The 21,672-nt window shown below is 53.2% G+C and overlaps 1 protein-coding gene across 7 annotated transcripts in view; it reads right to left on the bottom strand.

Moving 5' to 3' along the window:
* Positions 1-1,028: 1,028 nt before the first annotated feature.
* MAMLD1 (mastermind like domain containing 1) overlaps positions 1,029-21,672 on the bottom strand; it is a 115,219-nt gene continuing 94,575 nt past the window's right edge. For 4 of the 7 annotated variants that reach the window (XM_057538266.1, XM_057538268.1, XM_057538267.1 and 1 more), the window contains 3 exons: positions 10,329-10,572; positions 4,138-4,222; positions 3,075-3,213 (listed from right to left, as the gene is read on the bottom strand). In XM_057538266.1, coding sequence (XP_057394249.1) covers positions 4,182-4,222; positions 10,329-10,572 — 285 coding nt within the window. In that variant the 3' untranslated portion in view covers positions 3,075-3,213; positions 4,138-4,181. Of the gene's footprint in view, positions 3,214-4,137; positions 4,223-10,328; positions 10,573-21,672 lie in introns of all 7 variants that reach the window. The other 3 variants (XM_057538264.1, XM_057538263.1, XM_057538265.1) reach the window with 1 other exon arrangement.

Genomic DNA, 21,672 nt, shown 5'->3' with positions numbered 1-21,672 from the left:
CTGCTGCTTCAGCTGCGCTCTTACAGCACACGGTGTGTGTGTGTGTGTGTGTGTGTGTGTGGGTTCCCAGCTAGCTTCCGGACTACCTTTGCGGAGATGTGCTTCCACCTGCAACACCCCTGCCACCTACGCGCCAGATCCTGGCCACCTCGTGGGAAAGGCACAGGTCCCACCCATCTCTTTAGGGTCCCCTTCAGAATGAGGCCACATTTCGATGAAGCTCTGTGGCAGCCCCCTTCTTGCTGTGAGGGGGGGGCCCGAGTGTGAGGTGACAGGAGTCCCTGTAGATTTCGTGCAGTTTAAATTGGAAACAGCCTGCAGCCAAGATGCTGGCTGCAACTGCTGGCGGGGAGGGCGGGGAGAGGAGGAGGCCGAGCGGGGATTGAGTAGCAGGTTGGGGCGGGGCTCCAGGAGCCCGACGTGGGAGGGACGGCGGCACAGCCCCTGCGTCCCATCCGCTCAGCACCCCTGGCCGCTGAGCTCTACCCGCTCCAGTGCTAAGGACGAACAGGGCTGGCCTTAGCTTAGACTTTGGGGGAGGGGCAGGGGACGAGGAGGCGGGAAGACCCTTCTCTCCCGGGACCACGCCTTCACCAGGCTCTTCTGACTCTGTGAAGTGATGGACAACCTCCAGCCGCCCTATGTGGGTCCCCCTTATGTGGGAGGAGCTGGATCTTTAGTTGGGTGTGTCACTCTCTCAGTGGAATGAGGCTGGTGGTGGGAGAGTCTAGATTCTCAGCGCAAGCCTCCCCCCGCCCCCTGCCCCCAGCGCAGAGTCACCTTAGCGGCTCCCGTTTCGTCCTCTGTAGGAGGCATTCGAGTCAGAAATGATGTGCTTCTATGCTGTGATGTGAAAGGATCGCGGCGCACGCTACACAAGCTTCTCACCCCTCTCCCCTCGGTGCCCAAGCATCCCAAGACAGGCAGTGGCCTCAGAAAGGCCCGAAGACACTAGCGGGCTTAGCTGACAGGGGTTTGTAGATACTGAATGCTCCCTGGAGAAATGAAAACATAGAGGCAGTTTTCTCCTGGCTGTTTATTACAGTACGAAGAAAAAATGCACTGGTTTGAAACAGAAGCCAGGTTTCAAATGTAGAGGTGAAATACGAGGTGGCAAGTAAAATGTGATTACACAGAATTTGGACACTGAGAAAAGTTTACAGGACAGTGGGTGTGGGTTTTCTATAACAGACACTTAAATACACATGACTATAATTGCAGATAGAAACCATCAAAGACAAAGCCCGAATCAACAATTAATGTTTACAGACTCATTTTCCCCCAGACCACAGAGCCTGACATCAAAACAAATACCGAAAGGCTTTAAACCGGGGGGCATCTCGCCTCCACCCTGCAAGGTGCGGCTGGAGTAGTGCCAACCGTCTGAGTGATAAAGGGAGGGCGCTCAAGATACTCAGACAGTGCCCAGCTCACACATTCTCTCTTTGCTTCTCCCAAATCTACAGAACTCTCCGGCCTCCTAGCAAATAATTCCTCTGAGGGGCACTTAACGATAAAACGGCTTGTGCTGTAATATGCTCACCAGGAAAGAGCTAGCAGAGACTGAAAGGTTTGCGAAAGAGGTTAAGAACCACACAGGGCGACAGAAGTTTCAGTGGAAATGGCAATAAATGGCCAAGTGAGTTTCTATTTGGTATTCGTCAGTTTGCACAACACCTCTTGATCACATCCACCATTGCATCTAAAGCGTACATGACTCCACCACCTGGTTGATAAGGTATGGCTGGAGCGAGGAACACAGTCTGCGTATTTGCAACAATGTACAATAAACACAGACAATGCATGATGAACACAGCTCTACTGAAAGGAAAGCCGTCACTTTATTTACAAAGTCACAAAACGAAGTATAAATACTTCTGTCATGAATGTTTAGGAAAACCATTTACAAAATTTTCAGATATGTACAGGTAGCTTGAAAAATCACCAGCTTTCCATTTTGTCACAGGTAGAGAGAGGGGTGGGCGTGGGCTGACGCCCCTCAAATTGTAATGAGGCAACAAGCGTGTGGCTATGTGGGACCAGCTGCGAATTTGCTGTGGACTCACACCGCTCCCCACGTGGAGGTTTCTCTGGGCATTTAAAGCTCGCCAGCGTCCTGCGGGATGTGGCCAGCCTGCTCAGGGACGTGGCCGGCACTCTGGGCTGCGGCAGTCTGGGCAGCAGCGTGCTGTTCTAGAACGTCATCGATCAGCCTCAGGTTGCACACCCAGTTTTCATCTGGGCTCACGTCGGGGCCTTTCAAGAGAGCTTCGATGAAATCCACCTCAGTGCAGTCAGGGGGTGAGGTGAGATCATTCAGTGAGGCCTGGGGCAACAAGGCATAGGGTGGCAACTCAGGGGGGCTCCCCACGCTGTTGAAGGGACCGGGGGACGGGCTGGCAGCGACGGTGGAGGCGGCGGCGGTGGTGGCAGTGGCAGCCACATAGCTTGGTGGCTCGATGGCCTGGATGGGACTCATGGGCCTGAAGCTGGCCATGCCTTGCTGGAGGGACTTGGTGGCGTGCGGCGGGCTCTGTCTGAGGCTCTGGTGGCCCAGCAGGCTGAAGCTGGGGTTGGCGGGGGCAGCACCCGCCTTCTGGCCGGGTCTGCCTCCCGGGGCCACCTGACTAGGGGACACAACTGCCTGTTGTGAAGGAAACGCTGGGGCTCCCAGGGGGACTCTCACGGGGGCCTTGACGAAGAGGGAGTTGCTATCGAAGTGCTGCTGGATGCCACAGGCTGCTTGGTTCGGGGGCAGCTCCCTCAACACCGTGGTGGTCAGAGCTGCTGCCGCCACCCAGGCAGTGCTGTGCAGCACGGTGGGCACTCTCGGCACGCAGGGCTGTCTGGACTGGGGGGGACTCAGGGGCTGGCTGCCCAGGGGGCTGGGACAGAAGCCGGGCAGGGGCACTCCCGTGGGGGCGGCCTTGGGAATCCGCGTGCGCCGGCAGATGGACCCGAGGCTGCCCGCGGGGTTGTGGCTCAAGTGCAAGGGTGTGGGAAACGGGGGGCTGAAGCTGAAAATCCCTTGCTGCTTGCCTGGAGTTGGTGAGATCAGGCCCACGCCCTCCCGGCTCCGGTGCCTGGTGGGTGGGAGCATTCCTGGACTCAGACTGTTCTGAAGGAGCCCAGCTCTGGGTGGCATCATGGGTTGGCTAGGTAGGGAGCTTGCCTTGGTCCGGCTACACTTGGAGGTGACTTGATCTTGGACGGCTACAGAAAAGAGAGGAGTGGGGGTCAGTTCCAAAGGCGTCTTCAACTTGGGCCGCAGCTGCTGGCGGGGAGCCTCCAGCCCAGCACTGACCTCTCACCTTCCACCCCTGGCGCCTCCCGAGTGTCCCCCGCTCCCCTGGTTCCTCCACCCTCAGCCTGGACGGCAGTTCTTGGCGGAAGCCCTCCCAGACCCCCTGGGTCTGTGCTCACAGCTCCCCCTCCACCCAAGAGCAGATCATGTTGCACTGAAAATGCCAGTAGGTTGTAAGCTCCATGAAGCCAGGGTCTGGGTCTACTTTTCTACTCAGTAGCCGTACGCAGGCCTGGCACCGCCCACCCCCTGAAGGATGTCCACTCCAGCCTGGGCAGGTGCGACATTCAGCTGGTATCAGGCCCAAAGGAACAGGGGTCTTTGCAAGAGAATGGAGGAGCAATGGGCCATTGCCGGTCCCTGGGCTACAGTGAAGCTGCTGAACGCCTGTCGGAGGGCAAGCAGCTTCCCCCAAACCCCAGGCAAGAATACCCTTGGGCTGGTCCAATGTCACTACTGGCTGGGGAGGACTGCTTAACGCATGTCTCCCCTGCTAGTCTGGCAGAGACCATGTCTGGTTTTTGGCTAACAGCTGTATCTGCGGCCAATCAATGTTGATTACAGTCATAGCTCCCATGGTTGAATCAATCTCTTGAATCAAACAGTGATTTCAGAGTCATTAAGACTGAGCGTTTAATTGGGACTCTGCTTAAGCTTTCCATGTGACAGATCCAACCAGGCTGCTATGGAAGTGCCTTGCAGGCCTCCTCGCTTTCCCTCAATGCTTTTCGGAAACATCTCAGTAACTGTTTATGCTGGAATGAATTCTCCCCCAACCTCACGCACACTCCCCCTGGCCCACCCTTTCGAGAACATTGACTTTAAGTGCTTACCTTGAAATTGTCTCAACTGTTGGGCGAGATATGCTCTCTGCTGTTCAGGGATCATTGCCATAAGACCTGATTTCTGCTTCTCTTGCTAAATAGAAGACGAAAAAGAAGTGTTAGATTAGGGCTACCGAGAAATACTAGCCTTGGGATCTCTGTGTGGGGACTCAGGACTTGGCTTTGGTGTAGCAGAAAGCATGAGTGAACACACCAACACACACTTGCATGCATGCCCCACCCTCCCAAGCAAAACTCCGCAGGTATAAATAAAGTAGGATTCTGCACCTGGGTTAAAAAACCAACTGCGACAGCGTAGGATGGGGCGGGAGACACAGAGCTTAACAGCAAGAGCACGGAGGAAAAAGATTTAGGCATTCTGGATGTCCTCCTGCTCGGGATGGGGCAGCAGTGAGATGTGGTCACCAGAAGAGCAAATGTGACATTAGGCTGCATTAATAGAAGCAGAGTATGTAGAAGGAGGGAGGTGACAGTCCTACACTACTCTGCCTTGGCCAGACCATGTCTACGGTGCTGACAAGAGTTTGGGCATGCCAGCCTCAGGCAGACCCGGACAAACTGGCCGCGCTCGGAGGACACTAAGTGATGGAGGTAGGGCTCGGACTCCCAACCACGAGGGCAAAGAATGGCTGAGCGAACCGGGGATGTCGGGGCCGTCATGGGGAAAGGGCCAAGGCTTGTTCCGGGTGGTCCTGGCACGAAGGGCGGGATGATCACACGATCACTCGGTCCCAGCTTCCCTTCGCTTGCCTGACTGGCCGCACATGGGCCATGGGAACGGGCTCCCGGTCTCCATCTCCAAGCTGGGTGGGCAGGGGGAGGAGCCGCGCTTGAGGGCTGCGGTCCCAGCCCTGAGTCTGGGAGGCGCTCAAGGGGACAGCCGCGAGAGCGCCAGCTGAGGGCCAGGAGAAGGCACGCCTGGCCCCAAGCCCCTCAGCCCTTCGGTGCCAGGTTGAGACTGGGCCCCAGCTCTGACTCCCAGGCCAGACTGCTCACCCGCTGCCACCTCTCTCCCCTTCTCAGGAAGTCTGCTCCCGCGTGCGCCACCCACCAAGGCGGCTCTGTCGGGGAGCACACCTCCCTGAGTTTACTTTCGGAACTGCGTCCCCCGGCCCCCCCAGATGCCAGAAGACTTGACCCGACAACACAGGCTGCCCGGGGCCTGCTTCTCTGCACTCGGAGGGCCGGCGCCCGGGAAAGTGCCCGGCTCCCAGGCCTGTCGGGCAGCTCTCGGCCTCGGGTCCTGCCAAGGCAGAGAGGACTGACACGTGGCAGCGGGCGGACCACGCCGCAAGCGATTTCAGCATCCCGCCCTCAGCCTGCTTCCTGTCCGAGCTCTTGCCCCCCTTGCCCTGGGGCTGCTGGGAGGTGGGTGTCAGGGACGCTGTTCTTCAGCCCTGGAGCTGCCGTCTTCCTGCTAAAGCGTGGGGTGCGGAGACAGGGCCTGAGGAGCACAGGGGTCACATGACCATCCCAGGCCAACCCCCCGCCCCGGGAACTGGGGGAGCCCTGTGCTCTGCCTGAGCTGCTCAGGGCGGGCGGGCCTTTCTGAAGGCAGCCCTCTCACCTCTGTTCTTCCCATCGAACCTCCCACCAGCCCTAGGAGATCTGGGCAGAAGACCTATGGCCCCAGCTTACTGACATGACAACTGAGGCTCACAGAGGGTAAATGACTTGCTCAAGGCGACACGGCTGGGGAAGCGCAGGGTCTCCTAACCGCAGATCCAGTGCTTCTGCCTCCCCAGCCCGCTGCTGCCAGGAACCGGCTCCTGGGCCCTGCTGTCTACACCAGCCCTAACGCCATCCCCACCAGCTGCTCCAGTAGGGTCATCAGGTAACAGAAAGTTGTACAGAGTGGGGGAAGGGCAGGGGGAGGCTACAGAGTGCGACCAAAGACAAAGCAGGGGACAGGCAGAAGAGTCCAAAGGGAAGGAGGTAGAGAGGAAAGACACCCCCAGGGCCTGGGAAACCAAAGTGAAGGCAAGGCTGGGGCAGAGGTCAGAGTGGAGGAAGTGGGCAGTGTCTGCCAGATGAAAGGGAGTGCTTCTCGAACGGTCCACGGTTACAGGGACAACGGGATGTTGGCCAGTGTTCATCCAAGGAAGCACAAAACTCCAGAGCATCCAGAGTTCAAGCGAAAGTCTGGTGAGCGGCACGGCTACAGAAACTCCCAAGTCCAAAGGGCACGGCCGACGCCGGCCTGGGGGACGGGCCTCTGCCATCCTGGGGTGCCGCCATCAAGCGGGGGTCTCTTCACGCTGCCGGGGCATCCGGGGGGCACCGCCAGCCCTCTGCTCCCGGCCTGGCCTGTTGTCCCTGGCAGAGCAGCCAGAGCATTCTCTCCAGGCCTCCCGAGGAGGCTGCTTCCTTTGTTTTGCAGACGGAGGCCCCCATCCTTTGTTCTGAATCAGTGTGCTCCAAAGATAAGCCCCAAGAAAACAGTTGTTGCCTTTTGACACTGACAATTAGAATCGTTGGAAAATGGAGAAAACAGGAAATGACAAATGTTTTCAGTGACCAGGAGGAAGCAGTGGCTGAAAGTGGCTGCTTAGTGATGGACACTCCGAAGGATGGCCCAGGCAACCTGTGGCTTCTCACCAGCATGGTTACAGAGGAGCTCATCCAAGGACTGCTTTTCCTAGGGCTGCGGTCGGTTGTCATGGAGCTGGGTGCTGCTGTACCAGGTGACGCCGGCGGGGCAGCGTCAGGTGGGCCCTGTGTGAACCTAGGTGTGCTTCCCCACGTGGTCCCCGGAAGGAAGTCTCCCCAGGAACGAGGGCCCTGGCTCCTCCTCCCACCTGGCCAAGGGGCCACCTTCACAGACAGGCCTCAGCCAGGATGGTGATCCAGGAAGTCCTGGGGCTGCCTTTCTAGGAGCTTCTTGCTGATGCCCAGGAAGCTCTGGGGGCTCACTTGAGGGCTAGCGTTCACCTGTGGGTGCTAGGCACAGGCAGCAGAGACAGGCGAAGGGCCGGCCCGAACCCCAACACAGCAGAGCCCAACCCTGGGCCCCCCAGGAGGCCAGGCCGCCCTATGGGCCTCACCCTTTGGCCACCACAGGAGGATGGCTCCTGTGAGCCCCAGAGCACGCACCTGATGCGTCCTCTCCCCACTGCAGACCAAGAATGGTCTCATGACTGATTCAACCACTTCAAGAGACCCGGGGACGCTCTAACTGGATGGGGGAGGGGGCAGAGGCAGAATATCAGCAAGCCTTCCACACGGATGCGCACCCAGGGTTCCTGCGTTTCGGGCAGATTCGGCCTGAAGTTACTTGCCCCACGATCCCCAAGAGGAGAGCGTTCTGACTGGGAAGGGGACTCCAAGGGAATAGCTCTGGGGGAATGCAGGGATGGATCTGAAGCCTTATTTTGTGCAGCACAGTTAAGAGAGGGAAGGAGGGGGGAGGGAGAGAGAGGGGAGGACAGAGAAGGGAGAGAGGGAGGGGAGGGGGGAGAGGGAGACAGACAGGAGGAAGAGGAGGAGAAAGGGGGAGGAGGGGGAGGGGGAGGAGGAAAAGGGGCAGAGGGAGGGGCTTTCTTTTTCCAGCACCAGGCAGCTCCTTGCTCCTCTCTCAGTAGACGAGGCCCTGGGTGCCCCACGCAGAGCCAGCCTGCCACAGCAGAAGCCACTCGCCTCTGTGTTAAAGGTTCAAAGGTTAGTGAGCTCTAGTGTGTGGGTTGGTTGGTTTGTTTCTTCCTCCAATAGGAAAAGCACCTTCTTTTGTGGTTTCGGGAAGCCAGATTTGGAAACAACTCACCCACTCTTCTGACTTTTCCTTTGAAATGACGGGAAGACAGCGTTCTGCATGGAGATCTGAATTCTAGGGACTCCCACACGCCTGTGGACGGGGACCCCTCAGACCCGAAGCCCTGTTTGAGGGGGCACAATTGCTCTTAGGCTAAACTCTCCCCACGTGTCCTTCAGAAACGGGCTGCCCACAGCGAATGGCAGGCCAGCTCCAGTGTTTCCTAACCCCGGCTCCTAACTCTCTGAGCCCGTGACTCAGTTTCTCCAGAGTGCCTCCAGATGGGAGTGCCGAGTGGGTCATCAGGCCACTACTCTTCCCTGCGGACCTCAGGGGCCAAGACCAGGGCGGGGGCAGGGGCGGCCGCACACCTGCCCTTTCCTCGGGCCTCTGCTCAATGCCTTTCCCTGCCCGGAGGGCAGCCTCCCTGACCCGGGTGGGAGGTGAGCCCCTCTGTCAGTCAGCTGATAGACATTTCTCATGGGTCTGCCATGGGCCAGGCTCTGTCCCAGGCATGGGGGTGGCACTGTGTGTCTCTACTCTCATGAAGCTTACAATGGAGGGGGCCACTGACAAGACGCAAGCAAACCAATCAAAGAAAGTCACCGCCAGTGCTGGCACATCTACTGAAGAGACTACAACAGAGTGAAGGGATGGGGAGTGGGCGGGCATGGCAGAAACCCAGGCTCGGGCCGTGGGGCCCTCAGGGTACACGGGAACCAGCCACACCCGGAGGCCGGGGCACCGGTGGCCTGCTGGGGTCTTTCTTTGACCCTTGGGGCCTCTGGAGCAGGAGCCAGGGACCTCCCCCACGGGTCATGATGCTGCCCTTGGGTTTGAACCGATCTGAAGCTGCCGCTGGGGACTTCACAAAATCAACGCCATCGAAAATGACCAGAGCTGTAGTTCAGCTTTTTTCTTTTCCATTTTCTGCCTTTGCAGTTGACCTCCAACTATATGAACTCTCTCCTGACTCCACCTCCATCTCGGTGGTTCCAGGGCCGCCTGGTCCCGGAAGGGCTGGGTCTACATGCTGGGACTGATCTGGCCGCAAAGGAAACAAATGTCTTTGCAGCTCGCCTTTCTTCTTCCCCTGGGGTGCCTGCATCCTCCGTCTCACACTGTGTCTGGTCTTCCTGAGTCATGGCTGAGCTGGAGGTCCTGTCCCTCAAAGCCCCCCGAGGTGGGCCCAACTTCCAAAGCTTCGTAGGGAAGATGTGAGGGCCAAGCCTCTGCCCCACCCTCCAGCGCAGGGTGGAAGGCCTGGCTTGGCTTTGAAGAGAGATAATAAGGTGGGGAAATGAATTCTCTCGAGGCAAGCTAGCTTGGATCCCTCATTTTTTTGCCTTTTGGGGACAGGGCAAAACAGGTCAGACCAGGGTGGAACTCAGAGACGTCCTGAATGGACGATGTCCCCATCCATTTTGTTAATTCTGTTTCCCTGGCAGCTTCGTGCTGGACAAGCCGAAGAGCACTGTCACTCTGAGAGCACGCAGAGAAAAGGGGAAAAAAAAGAGAGAGGAAAATCGATAGCCCTTGACTGGAAAGCACTGCTTGTTCTTGCGGGCCGAGGCAGGTGGGGTGGGGAGAGCAAGGCCTCACATACCGAAGCAGCATTTCCATTAAAGGCCAGAATCCCGGAGGTCCTTTCAGCTGGATGAGCATCTTCTGATCGCTATCACTCAGCCAATGCTCATTTCTCTAGCTTTCTCTGCAGAGAGGTCTGACATCCTGTACACACTGATATTTCATGCACCAGAACAACAACTCCACGAGCCAAATGAAATTCTCTGCAAAGGCCCGCTCTGGCTGGCGTCCACCATCTTGCTCTCAGGACCACTAACGTGACTCTTCAGGGCATATGCAAACTCACAGCCATCTTGGACAGGCTTGGCTTGGCTTCCTTCTGCCCCCGCCCCGGGGCTACCAGTCCTCCAACGGGGCGATCCAGCTTCCCACTTCCTGGGGTGCGTGAGTCCCAGGTGGGGTCAAAGAACACCTCGGGGTGCGGAGTCCACAGCAGATCGCTGGAGGGAGAGGCGGTTCCCGAGCAGGCAGGCACGGGGTCGGGGCGGCGGGGAGGGATTCGGAGGTGCAGAAGCGCAGCCCCTGTGCCCCACGGACTCACAGCCTGGCCGCACGGACAGACAGGCAGGGAATGCGCTGGGGTGCTGGAAGGCCAACAGCAGGGAGGGAGCAACTGCGCCCAGGGCGACCCCCACTCAATGCCCCGGAGATGAGGTGCCTGGAGCACTCGCTTGCTTGGGTGGTCTCTCTGCTAGAAATCCCTCCTAGGTGAACAGAGCTTTACCGGCCGGGCTGTCACCTCCTCTGTGCCTCCCAACAACCCTGTGCGGCAGGCGGGCAGGCTGAGCAGGGGACGGTGCCCAGCTGACAGATGAGGAAAGCGAGGCTGGGGGAAGTGACTTACCGACAGCGTCGCAGCTAGGCAGTAGTGGAGCGGGCACCTGCCTCCAGGCCTTCGGATCCCAGCCGCCCCAGGGCGCTGCCTCTGAGGTGCTGTACGAGGAGGTGACTCGGGCCAGCTCCTGAGCAAAGGAGCTGCCGGGCAGGAAGGACTCACTCCCCAGGGCCTGGCAGGATGGGGGCTGTCGCCCGAGGCTGACCTGGGGGGGCCTGGCTTCCCCAAGCTTGCAGGCTTTGTCTACATGAGTCTACAACAACCATTGAACAGTCCATCAGCGGCGTGGCCACGACATGCCTCTGACTGCTCTTGTCACTGCCCTGACCGCCTAGCGGGGTCGTCTGGGTGCTTGGTTAGACACACCAACTGGTCTGGGCCAACCAAACCCAACAGCTTTGTGGTCTTAATTATTGTCTTGGGTCACAGACTCCTTTGAGAACCGGTTAAAAGCTATGGTCTCTCTCCACAGAAAAAGCACTTATGCTGGTGTCTCCCCCTTCCCAGCCCACCGACATCTTACCTATAATCTCAGGGGTTTTCTGGACCACTTACTACCCATCCGTGGGTCTCAGTTAAGGAGCCTCTGCCTCCATCAGTCACTGTCTTGTTGGAAATGGGAGTCAAGCTAGGTCATCAGCAATGACCTTGACCAATCCCGATCCCTCCCCACGCCCCTCCCCCCCAACAGAGCACACCATTCTAAACTGGTTTGTAGGTACGTGTGTGTAGACACATGCTGAGGAATCTGCAAAACCAAATGGTGAGTGCAAAACCAAGCAGTCAAGTGGCAATCTCACAGCAGCCCAGCCCTGAGCGGCAGCCCTCACTGTACTTCACCTTGCCGGGGCCCCCACGTCTCAGGACTTGCGTGTGAGTGGCACCTCCCCTTTCCGTCATATTTTAGAAGGCAGGGATTTCGCCCGAATTGAACATCTGACCCACTTCTTTCAGCCAAAGGCAATTAAAACCCCTCACACTTGATATCCACGTCACAGGAAGCCTCAAGACTCCAAGGAGCTGCCGAGACAGCTCTGACATCCTGCCGAGCGCACCGAGCGCTCGGCCACAGGGGTGCCCAAGAGGACCAGGGGGAGCCTGCCTTGAGGAGAAGGTCTTTCTACGTGAAGCAGCCTCTTCACTCTCGTGCTTTTAACACCTGAGCTTTGCATGATCACCTGTGTCTATCAAATAGCCCAGTAGAAAGGGAGATATTTATCCTCCGAATCTAAGCTAAACAGTCGGAGTCAATTCAATTCATGACAATAAACACGACTAAGCGCCTACTGTGGGCAAGTCTCTGCGATGGATGACAGGCCAGTAGATATTTGGATGCCGTATTTGAATTAACGATAAAAACTGCCACCACTGAATTTATCGAGCATTTGCTACGTACCAGGCACTAACCCAAGTGCTTTCAATACTCAGTCTCACTCAATCCTTGAAACAGCTGTATATGAGGCAGGAACGATTATTGCCCTTATTTTACAGATAAGGACACTGAGGCCCAGAGAGGTTAACGAAGTTGCCCAAAGTCACACAGCTAGTTAGTAGCAGGGGAAGATGCAGATCCAGGTTTGCCTGGTTCCCAAGTCCACATGAAGTTTGGCATGGTGTGTGCGTGTGTGTGATTAGCTTGTCATACGGAAAACAAGTTTTGAAATGTAGAAACTGTTCAAGTGTGTCATTAAGAAAAGTACAGGCCAGGTTTTACAAGGGACCCCCAGGCAAAATTTTAAGAACACATTATAAATACTTAAAGATGGGATTAGGAAGAAAACCTAACTACTTGGAGAGTTTTAGAGATGACACCCCTCTCCCCAAAGAAAAACAAAACCAAAAAACCACGTGAAATACGCTTAGCAAGTGAACTCACTGCACGTGGGAAAGAAAACTTCTTTGCCATTCTGACGATAAGCCAACTACAGAGGGCCCGGCGCCCCTCCCCTTGGGCTGGTGCATTAGTGCAGAGCTGAGCTCACTGGCCACCTGAAGCTTCGCTTCGTCAAGCTCCAATTTGTCCTTGGACCAAGGTCATCTGGGACATGAGCAGAAACGTCGCTCTCTACAATGGACTATTCTTTCTGCCTGCATACCTAGCGCCTTGATAATTCAAAACACTATTTTATAGCCACGTAGGAGTTTTTACAATCCCGATACGCAACTATTCCTAGAGGTCTGATTCCTTGCCCACCCCATGACGACACAGTCTGAAAGCAATGAGTGGGGCTGATTTGTAGGGAACTGAAGCATTTTAAGCTTTTGCTCAGGAATCCCTGGTAGCTTCATGTGACTTGTAGGATATTAATGACGGGTCAAGAAGCAAGAACCCCCATCAGCACGAACATACGCTCACAGTGCCTCGGTAGTTCATCAGGCAGAAAAAAACCTGCAGATGGCACATGGAAATTACCAGAGGCAGAAGATGCCCCGACCGTGTGGGCAGTTCTGTTTCGGCAGCAGTTGGGAACGGGGCTGCAACCACCCATTCGAGTGGAGCAGAATGGGAGCAGGCGCTTCGCGGACCGGTGTAATCCTCGGTTAGAAAAAGAAAAGAAATAAACTAGATGAGATTCAATCTTGACTCTGACTGACAAGGAGCTTTGTAGCTGATGCTTGTGTGTCTTCTCCGTTTTATTTACTTTGGAAAAGAAACTGCTGTCACACGCCCTGTAAGTGGGAGGTCCAGCTTCCAAAGAAAAAGTGGTTGGGACTTTTCAACGCCTAGAGGTTTCCACACATAAGGTAAACCCATCTCTCTCTTTGGAATCACCGAAAATCTCAGAAAAGCAAGTCAATCCATAATTGGTGGGCATGATTACTACCTCTCAGACTGGCTGGTTCCGCGTGATTCCAAATTTCAGAGAATCAGACCCTGGGATGGATAGTGCCTGATGTGGTGCCCGACTTCACAGAGCTCACACCCACTGGGCTCCCCGTGATTGCTAGAGAACTTGCTGGAACGAGGTTGTCCCTGGGTCCCTCTGATGGCTTGCAGCCACTTAGAGCCCCAAGCACATCCTGCTAAACTTTGCAATTAGGGCTCTTTGTCCCTTGGCCTCCTGCCTTCTTGGCAGGCAGGTTTCCTGTCCCATGGTGTCAGGTACACTACCCCGCAGTCATACCCATGTCCTTGGAGTTCCCCAGACAGGCTGCCGCCTGTGTTCAGTCCCCTGTGCTCGCGCTCCTTGCTTCGCCAGCCCAGAGAGCCCTTTCTCCAAGTTTCCCGTCTGGAACCCTGCGTGTCCTTGGAGATCCACCCTGGGAATTCTGTCTCTCCTTTGGTCCAGCTCCTCTGGCTGACTGATACATCCTTGTCGGGCCAAGTCTTAATCATCCTTAAACCCCTCTGGTGCCCAGACAGTGCCTGGCACAGGCAAAGGGTTCAGCAAATATTTGGAAAATTCAACTGACTGTATCTGTTATGAGCTTGGCATGATATCCCAGGCACTCGGGATATGAGAGTCCAGTGAGCACTGTTAATGATAAAAGTGAGCCTTGACCCTCATTTTAAGCACATTTACTCATCTCTTTTCAACGCTGTTGGGTTAATAAGACCCATCAGCAGAACAGAGATCATCATCACACCGTGGAAATCACATCAGCTAACATTTACTGCACTAACTGTGCACACACACATACATTTGAGACTGTCGCCAGTTTACAAGACAAGGAAGTGGAGATAGGTTTACCCAGGACGCACAGCAGGAAGGTGGGTACAGGCCTGGACCTGATTTACAGAGTGACTAAAACCCAAGCAAGTGCTGGGTTTGGGAGAAGAGGGCTCCTTCTCTGCACACGGAGAGAAGCAGTCGGGTGTCCTTCATCCACACTGGAGTAACTCCACGTTGTTGGCTATTCTGTGACCTCACCGTAGAACAAATGGGCTCTGGTGTAAGGAGCTCAGATTATGACTAACCTCCACAGATACTCAGACGCTTTGCAAGAAGCAGATGACTGCTCTGGCTTTATCAATTATTGACTGGATTAGATCTTGGTCCAGTCTTCGCCGTGGAGGTCAGAAGGAAATATATGTGCATTCACAAGGTTACAGTTGTGTACTGTAATTCCACTGGCTTCTGGGAGCTTGTTGATCTCTAGACTTACTCATCCTGAAAGTTCAGGCAACAAATCCTGTTTAACTCCTCCTTTACTTTACTAACCGTGTAACAGAGGCGAGCAGAGAGAGCCCAGAAGAAGGAACAGGAGACTTGGTGCATCTGCCAGAGACTCTCAGAGGCCAAGGTCACTCACGGCTGGGCTGACTTCAGAAGCCAGCCCCAGCTGTTCAAGTCACGAGTGAGATGAACATGCTAGGGTACTAAATGCTATCCAGATAAGCTCAAAGAGGGCAAGGCAGAGCTGCAGAAGAAGCTGGATCTCTGGGCAAATGGATGAATGTGCCGACTTGTCAGAGGTGACAGGAGACAACTTTGTAAATGTGAAGTAATGCTTTGGGAAACCAGGAAAATGTAATGTGAGTCAGACTTCTTGGCCTCTTACTTGCCATTACACTACTTGGCCAAATGCAAATGGGATTTCAATATATCACAAGCATGCATCTATTAATAACACTAGGAGAAAGCTATACAACTCAAGCCTGAGATTTTGTAAGAAATAGAATCGTAGAAGCTCAACAAAGCAGCATAGTCCCACAGAACTTTGCGATGATGCTGAATCATCCTCCAGAAAGAACGGAATGCTCTATACCTGCACTGTCCAGTATGGTAGCGCCTGACCACATGCGACAGTAGAGCACCTGAAATGTATCTAGTGCAAATGAAGAACTGAATTCTGAATTGTATTCACTTTTAATGAATTTAAATAGCCCCCTGTGAATGCTGGTGACAGTAACGGACAGCACAGTTCTTCACCATACTGGCTAAGAGTGCAGGCTCTGGAGAGAGAGGGTCTGGACTCGAATCGTGGATTTGCCACTTCTTAGCTATGTAATTGGGGGAAGTTACTTAACCTTTCTGTGCCTTGATATCCGCATCTGTAAAGGGGAAGTAATAGAAGTGCGTCATTCACAGAGTGGCGGAGGTTATGAGGATTCACCGAATTAATTAACACACGTGTAGTGCCTGCATGCTGTATTCTCTGAAGGTTAGTCAGTGGTAGTCTTAATCAACAATAATACCTCTGCCATGTATCAAGCACTTTTACGATGTTCCAGGCACTGTCCTGTGGGAGGAGGTGAGTTGCACGTCCCTTTATTCCACCATCTTGATCCACTCCTCCTAGAACTGAACATGCTCTAAGGCGTGGTCTGGCCAACATAGCTCAGCGGAGCTATCACTTTTCCTATCTCTTGGTAAAATAGACTAATAATAATAATAAACGACGATGATAATATTAGAAACATTTACTGAGAACTTAATCTAAGGCACTGGGTTCAGCCCTTCCCTGGAGTCATTTCAATTAATTAATTCTTAGAACAATCCGAAGACGGAGGCACTGTTATGATCTCATTGTAAAGATGAGGAAACTGAGGCACAAAGAGAAAAGGTTAAGCAACTAGCTTGATGGAGGTCACTTGTTAGTAAGTGCCAGGGCCTGGACTAGAATCCAGACATTGTCTGACTACAAAGCCCGGGCCCCGAGTTTTGCTTGATCCAATTGCCCGACTGAAACTTTTGCTAATGTGATACATAAGCAGACCAGCAGCAAGAAGATTCTGGAGTGCTGCTAGGGTCTTATAGCTGTGCAAGGGCTGCTGGGTGGGCTACTGTGTGACCCAGGTGTTGTTTTCCTTTTATAACAACTGTATCCTAAAGTGAGGAGAAGTCCAAGTTGAGGGATTTCTGTTCTGATACATGTGGTACAGGGGAGTGGGAGGGTCACTAGAGAGATTCTGCAAGAAACCCTCTAAGGCAGCACCAATCCTATCATTTGCTGGATCTCTTCTGTACATTTGCATTTTGTAAAAGTTTCCTTTCAGCTTTTCTGGACTTTTCCTCTATAAATGTATATAATTCAATGTTAGTATTTCCAGGTTTAAATGTCTGGAGCTGTTTTTCCGTGGGGCGTTTTTGCAGAGTGGCCAGGACGGTGCCCGTCGTTGGTAACGCTGGGTTATAGAGAAGGAAGACTACGTGTCTGGTCAGGCTACGTGGGCCACTGGGAATCACTCTACGAGCAAGGTGAGGTCAAGATCACTGCTACGAGGAGCGTCAGGGACTGGGTCAAAGGACACCAAAGCTCTCGAGAGTCCAGAGCCTCTGGAGCCAGGCTCTGACAGCTTCTGGAAGGCTCCGATCGTCTCATGATGACGGGGGTGATGACGATGAACAGCTGCCACATCCAGCACATAACCCTTCTGCTTCTGCGTGCTGAATCCTCCCCCGTTCCGTCCAGTGTCTCCCTGCCGGGTGCAGTAAGCACTGCTGACAGGCCCCGGGGTTCCAAAGAAGCCATCCGACTAACCATCACATTCAGGCAACCGAGGAAGGGAGCGGCAGGATTTCCTTTGGAGACTTCCGGATCGAGACAGCAGATCTAATGCATGCATCTAAATTCACTCCCTCACAAAGCCCCACTAAAAGTCCCGTGAGGGGTTGGCCTGGTTTGGTTTTTAAAGACACAATCCTGCAAGGATAAGGCGAATGCATTATCCCAAGCTCAAAAGCAGTCAGACCAGGGTTAACTGGCTCCACGGCCCCAAGGAAGCTGCATCACAGAATGGCAGAGGGGAGAGTGGAAAAGCAGCTTGGTCCACATGGCAGGCTCAGGAACAGCAGCCCCAGGTAGTCTCTGGCGCTGGCAGGTGAAGTGCACGTGGGTGGCCAACACAATGAGGCAGACGCCTGGGTGGCCATCCCGCCTCCACACCCCTGGGTATCTGCCTCTCCTCCACTCTGGCAGAGACCTGGCTTGACCATTTGCTGCTGAATTTCCTGCTCTGCCTTCCATATCCTGCTGCCCGGATTTGCTTCACCCCACAGAGGTGTTCTCTGTTGACCTCCACCTGGAAGCTGGAGGGCCTGGAGGCAGGCTGTGGCGAGAAAAAGCCCTCGGGCCAGATTTCTTCTGCCTGTCCGGTACCATGCCCATGACTCCGGTACCATGCCCATGACTCCGCCAGGAGTCCTGACGGCGGTGGGCTCTACACGTGGCCGGATCCGTCGTACCTTTAGTCACTGACTTCCCTAAGAGGGGAGCGGCTTCTCTTCTGGAAGCCTCCACTGAATAGTGGCACCCTGACCCTTTGCTGCCTAAGCACCTAGATGGTGGCGGCCACTTGGTTCTTCAAAACAAATCGATCGCTTGTTGAAGAGTTCATGAATAAGTAGTGGAACCATATAGAAAAGCAAGAGAACGTTGGAATCAAGATAGTGGTTAATTCTACCAGAAGGGGCACATGGCAGCAGGGGTATGGGGTCTATTCGGGGGTCGACCATGTTCTATTTCTCAACCTAACCAGTAGTGACACAGGTTTTCACTTTATACTTCTTTAAACTGTTCATATAGGCCTTGCATACTTTTCTGTATCTATGTCACGTTTCACAATAAAAGGAAATGTTATATACACAGCTCAACGCCAGTCATGTGAAATACATATTTTGGCACAGAATAAAAATAATGTGTATTCCAGCACATTAACAGTGGTTATCCCTGGCTAATTTATACATTGTATATTTATGTATTTTATTATCTCATGGGATTTGTGTTTTCGCTACACTTTTCTGCATTTTCAAAGTTTACTACAAAGAGCATATATTATTCTTGTAATCAGAAGATCTTAAAACATGAAAAAAGACAAGGTCTCCAGTTAAGATTGAAACTGGTAAGGATCAACACAAAAGAGATGGGACGATCCATCTGTGGGAATCTATGCAGAAAATAAGTACCTAAAGAGACTGGTGATGCACCTAATCTAACTAGAATGAGCTCGAAGGTCACCAAGGAGCATGACTCATAAAAGGAAATATTGATAAATTAGACTTTATCAAAAGTAAAATCTTTTGCTCTGTGAAAGACCCTGTGAATAGGATGAAAAACACAACTAGGAGAAAATATCTGCAAACCTCCTATCTGATAAAGGACTAGTATCTAGAATATATAAAGAATCTCAACAACTCAACAGCAGGAAAACAAACTACCCAATTAGAAAATGGGAGAAAGACATGAAAAGACATTCCACTGAAGAGTTTCTACGGAAGGCAAATAAGCACATACAAAGATGTTCAATATCATTAACCATTAGAGAACTGCAAATGAAAGCCACAATGAGATACCACTACTTACCTATTAGAATGGCTAAAATAAACAGCAGTGGGAACACCAAAAGCTGGTCAGAAAGTGGAGAAACTGGACCACTCACCGCTGGTGGGAAATGGAAAACTAGCCATGCAGCCGCAGGATGACACAGCACTTGCACTCTAGGGCCTTTGTTCCAGGGTATACTACTGGTCAGTTTGTAGACTTCATCTGTAATAAATAATCTGCCTTCTCTAAAAAAACAATTTTCAGGTTGGGTTGAATTTCATTATAAAATTATATTTAATAGCAGGGAATTACAGCATTGGGGATAAAAAGTGTACTAAGTTCATATCTCATTCCTAGATCTGAAGCCACCTGTCTGCTCCAAGATGCAGAATTTGTGAGCCCAGAGTCTGAGCCAGGAGTCAGGAGACTCAGGCTGTTGCTTGGGGCCAGGCATTTCAGGGCCTAGCTAGACTCACACCACCCCAGGGGGAAAATGCGGGCTTCGCCCAGACCAGCTCTCTAGGCCCTGCTGGGTGGGGCATGCTGTGAGCTGCGGGGGGCTTCCACTGACTTCACCCAAATGCCTATCTCCAAACTATGGGTGTGGGAGGGGTGGAGCTGGGCGTTCAGGAAGCTGCTGTCTGGAGAGAGGAGGCCCAGGGTGCCTGGTAAGGAGATACCTAGTTCCCAGGTGCCAGGTTCCCAGAGAGGAGGCAGGAGGGGTATGAAAGATTTGGCTGCAGTTGCCAGGGACCCTGAGGCTCTCTATCAGTGTGTTTGTTTCTTCTGAGGGCTTGTCTGTTTCGTTCCTTTGGAGCAACCATCACTGCACACAGTAGAACGTATAGTATAGATTGTTCGATAGCTTTCCTTGTAATAAAATACGGTGGCTGGAATCTGCTCACAGTCTGCCTTTTATAGCATTCGTGCAACACATATTTACTGAGCACCCACCAGGATCCAGGCCCTGTGCTGTGATAACACTGGTGGCCAAAGCAGAGATGGTGTTGCCCTTTTAGAGCAGGCACGTTCATGTAATGGAGATCACTTAAACGGAATTTGTAACAAAGGTGGTAAGTGCTATACAGGAACACTGCAGAGAACAACAACAGGAGAACCCAGCCTGGCTGGGGTGAGGGGTTAGTGAGAGGAGGCTTCTTGGGGGAACTGAACTTTAAGCTGTGATCTGAAGGACAAAGAGATGTTGTCCAGGTGAGGGGGGGTCCTGGGCAGAAAATTGGCAAAGTTCTCAAATCAACTTTATCTACATTACAGCTTCACCCAGTGCCACTCCTATCACAAGACCTGATGGATACGCAGATTATGTAGGGAGAAGGCTTTCAAAATGAGGCCTAAGGATCTGGGTTCTCCCTGGAAAAAGGGATGCTTTCTGGAGTCACACAGAGTCAACCCAAAGAACATCGTGCTGCAGTGGATGGGGGCGGGGAAGACGGATGAACAATCTTCGTATTTCTATTCCTAACTTATTAAATTCAAGAAAGTTGTTGGCTCTCCTGAAGCCCTAAGCCCACTTGCTGAAAATCAGATAACAAACCAAAGCTGGGGGTCTGAGATGTTTTTAGCTATTCACATGGTAGGGTAGGGTGTGTCCCATTTATAGAACAATCTGTTGTAAATCAACGTAGAACGAAAGAGATAGCTAAGAAAAAGCTGAGTCCCAAATGTCAGAATCAGCAGGGCCTGTGGGACTCATCTACACCAGAAGTTCTCAAAGTGCGAGTCGCTGGGCCAACAGCAGCAGTTAGAAATGCACGTGTCTGGGTCCCACCCGGACCTACTGAGTCAGAAACTCTGCAGGTGGGGCCCAGTACTCTGCACTTTCACAAACCCTCCAGGACACACTCCAGAGAGAACCACTGCTTTAATCCAACCCTCTCGTTATACAGAAGAGGAGACTGAGGCCCGGAGAAGCAAGGAACCCCTAAGCCCGTGGATGCTGGGCTAGTGACCACCGTGTGTTGCTTTCCAATTCCTCCTTTCCAAACGGGAGCTTCTTTTTTTTTTTTTCCTGTCCTGTACTTCTGCTTCTTCTCTGCCAAGGTGAGCACGATGGCCAGGGGTCCCGGGAACAGGAGGGGCTACGCTCTGACCAAACTGAGGGGATGGCACGACATCTGCAGTTTCTGGATTGGAACTGAACCCCTCTGGGGAGGGTGTACATAGGTTTTCTGGAGGAGTGAGCATTTTGGGAGGCATACGCATGGCAAAGAGGGAGGGTATGACTGTGGATGGCCAAAGAGGCCGATTACAGCAAAGACAGATGATGGCTAAGCTGGCACCTAGACCTCCTGCTCTCAGTGCCTTCCACAGTTTCCGTTCAGGCGGCCTCACTTGCCCCATGTGCCCATGTGCTTTGGGGAAACCTGGCTCCACCTGGGCTTGCAGAGGCCGGGCACCGAGTTCCGCTTACACGAAGCCGAATAGTAGGCATGTGATCAATTCAGGCCACTGTGCCCAAAGTGCCAGGGGCTTTCTGGGAAAGACGCTTCCTTGCTCTTCTGACAGACCTTCTCGAAGCAACTCTCTCTTCTGCTCCCCTGGATGAGGGCAGGAGGAGGCCTGCAGCCCCTGGAGTTGCTGAGGGCTATCGTGTGCCCACAAGGGGGAGCCGGCCTGAGGATGAAGCAGGGAGGAAAGAGCATCTTCGGTGACACTACCTACAGTTTGCCCAAGCGCCGGACTTCCACTTACAGGACTCAGTCAGTTCCCTTTATTATTTCCTGCTATTTGCGACTCAATACATCCTAACTGCTAAAGACTCTAGCCTGGCCGGACCTTCACGACGTCTGCATCACACCTCCAGCCTCACGCTGGAGGACAGCCCATCTCTGACGATGAAGCCTGGGGCCTGTGGGACCCTGCTCAGCCTTGAGTCATCTTCCTTTACCCACAGACCAGTTCATCTAAAGAGAATTCTAGCACGCCTAAGCTGTCTGTACAACGTGACCCAGCAAACGCATCGAGTGCGGATCCCAGATTGCAATCTTGGGCTCTTTGCTCAGATCTCAAGTGTGGTACTCAAGCTCTTAAATACTCTATTTTGCATTAGTTGAATGTGATCCACGTTTTAGCAGCAATAATCTAGCTTAACAACATTATGAATTCCTGGATCAAATTCAATTCC

The sequence above is a fragment of the Balaenoptera acutorostrata genome, chromosome X (assembly GCF_949987535.1).
Source record: "Balaenoptera acutorostrata chromosome X, mBalAcu1.1, whole genome shotgun sequence".
In the NCBI taxonomy this organism is placed as follows: domain Eukaryota; kingdom Metazoa; phylum Chordata; class Mammalia; order Artiodactyla; family Balaenopteridae; genus Balaenoptera; species Balaenoptera acutorostrata.
The sequence above is the reverse complement of the archived record's forward strand: the minus strand, read 5'-3'. Positions and strand labels throughout refer to the sequence as shown.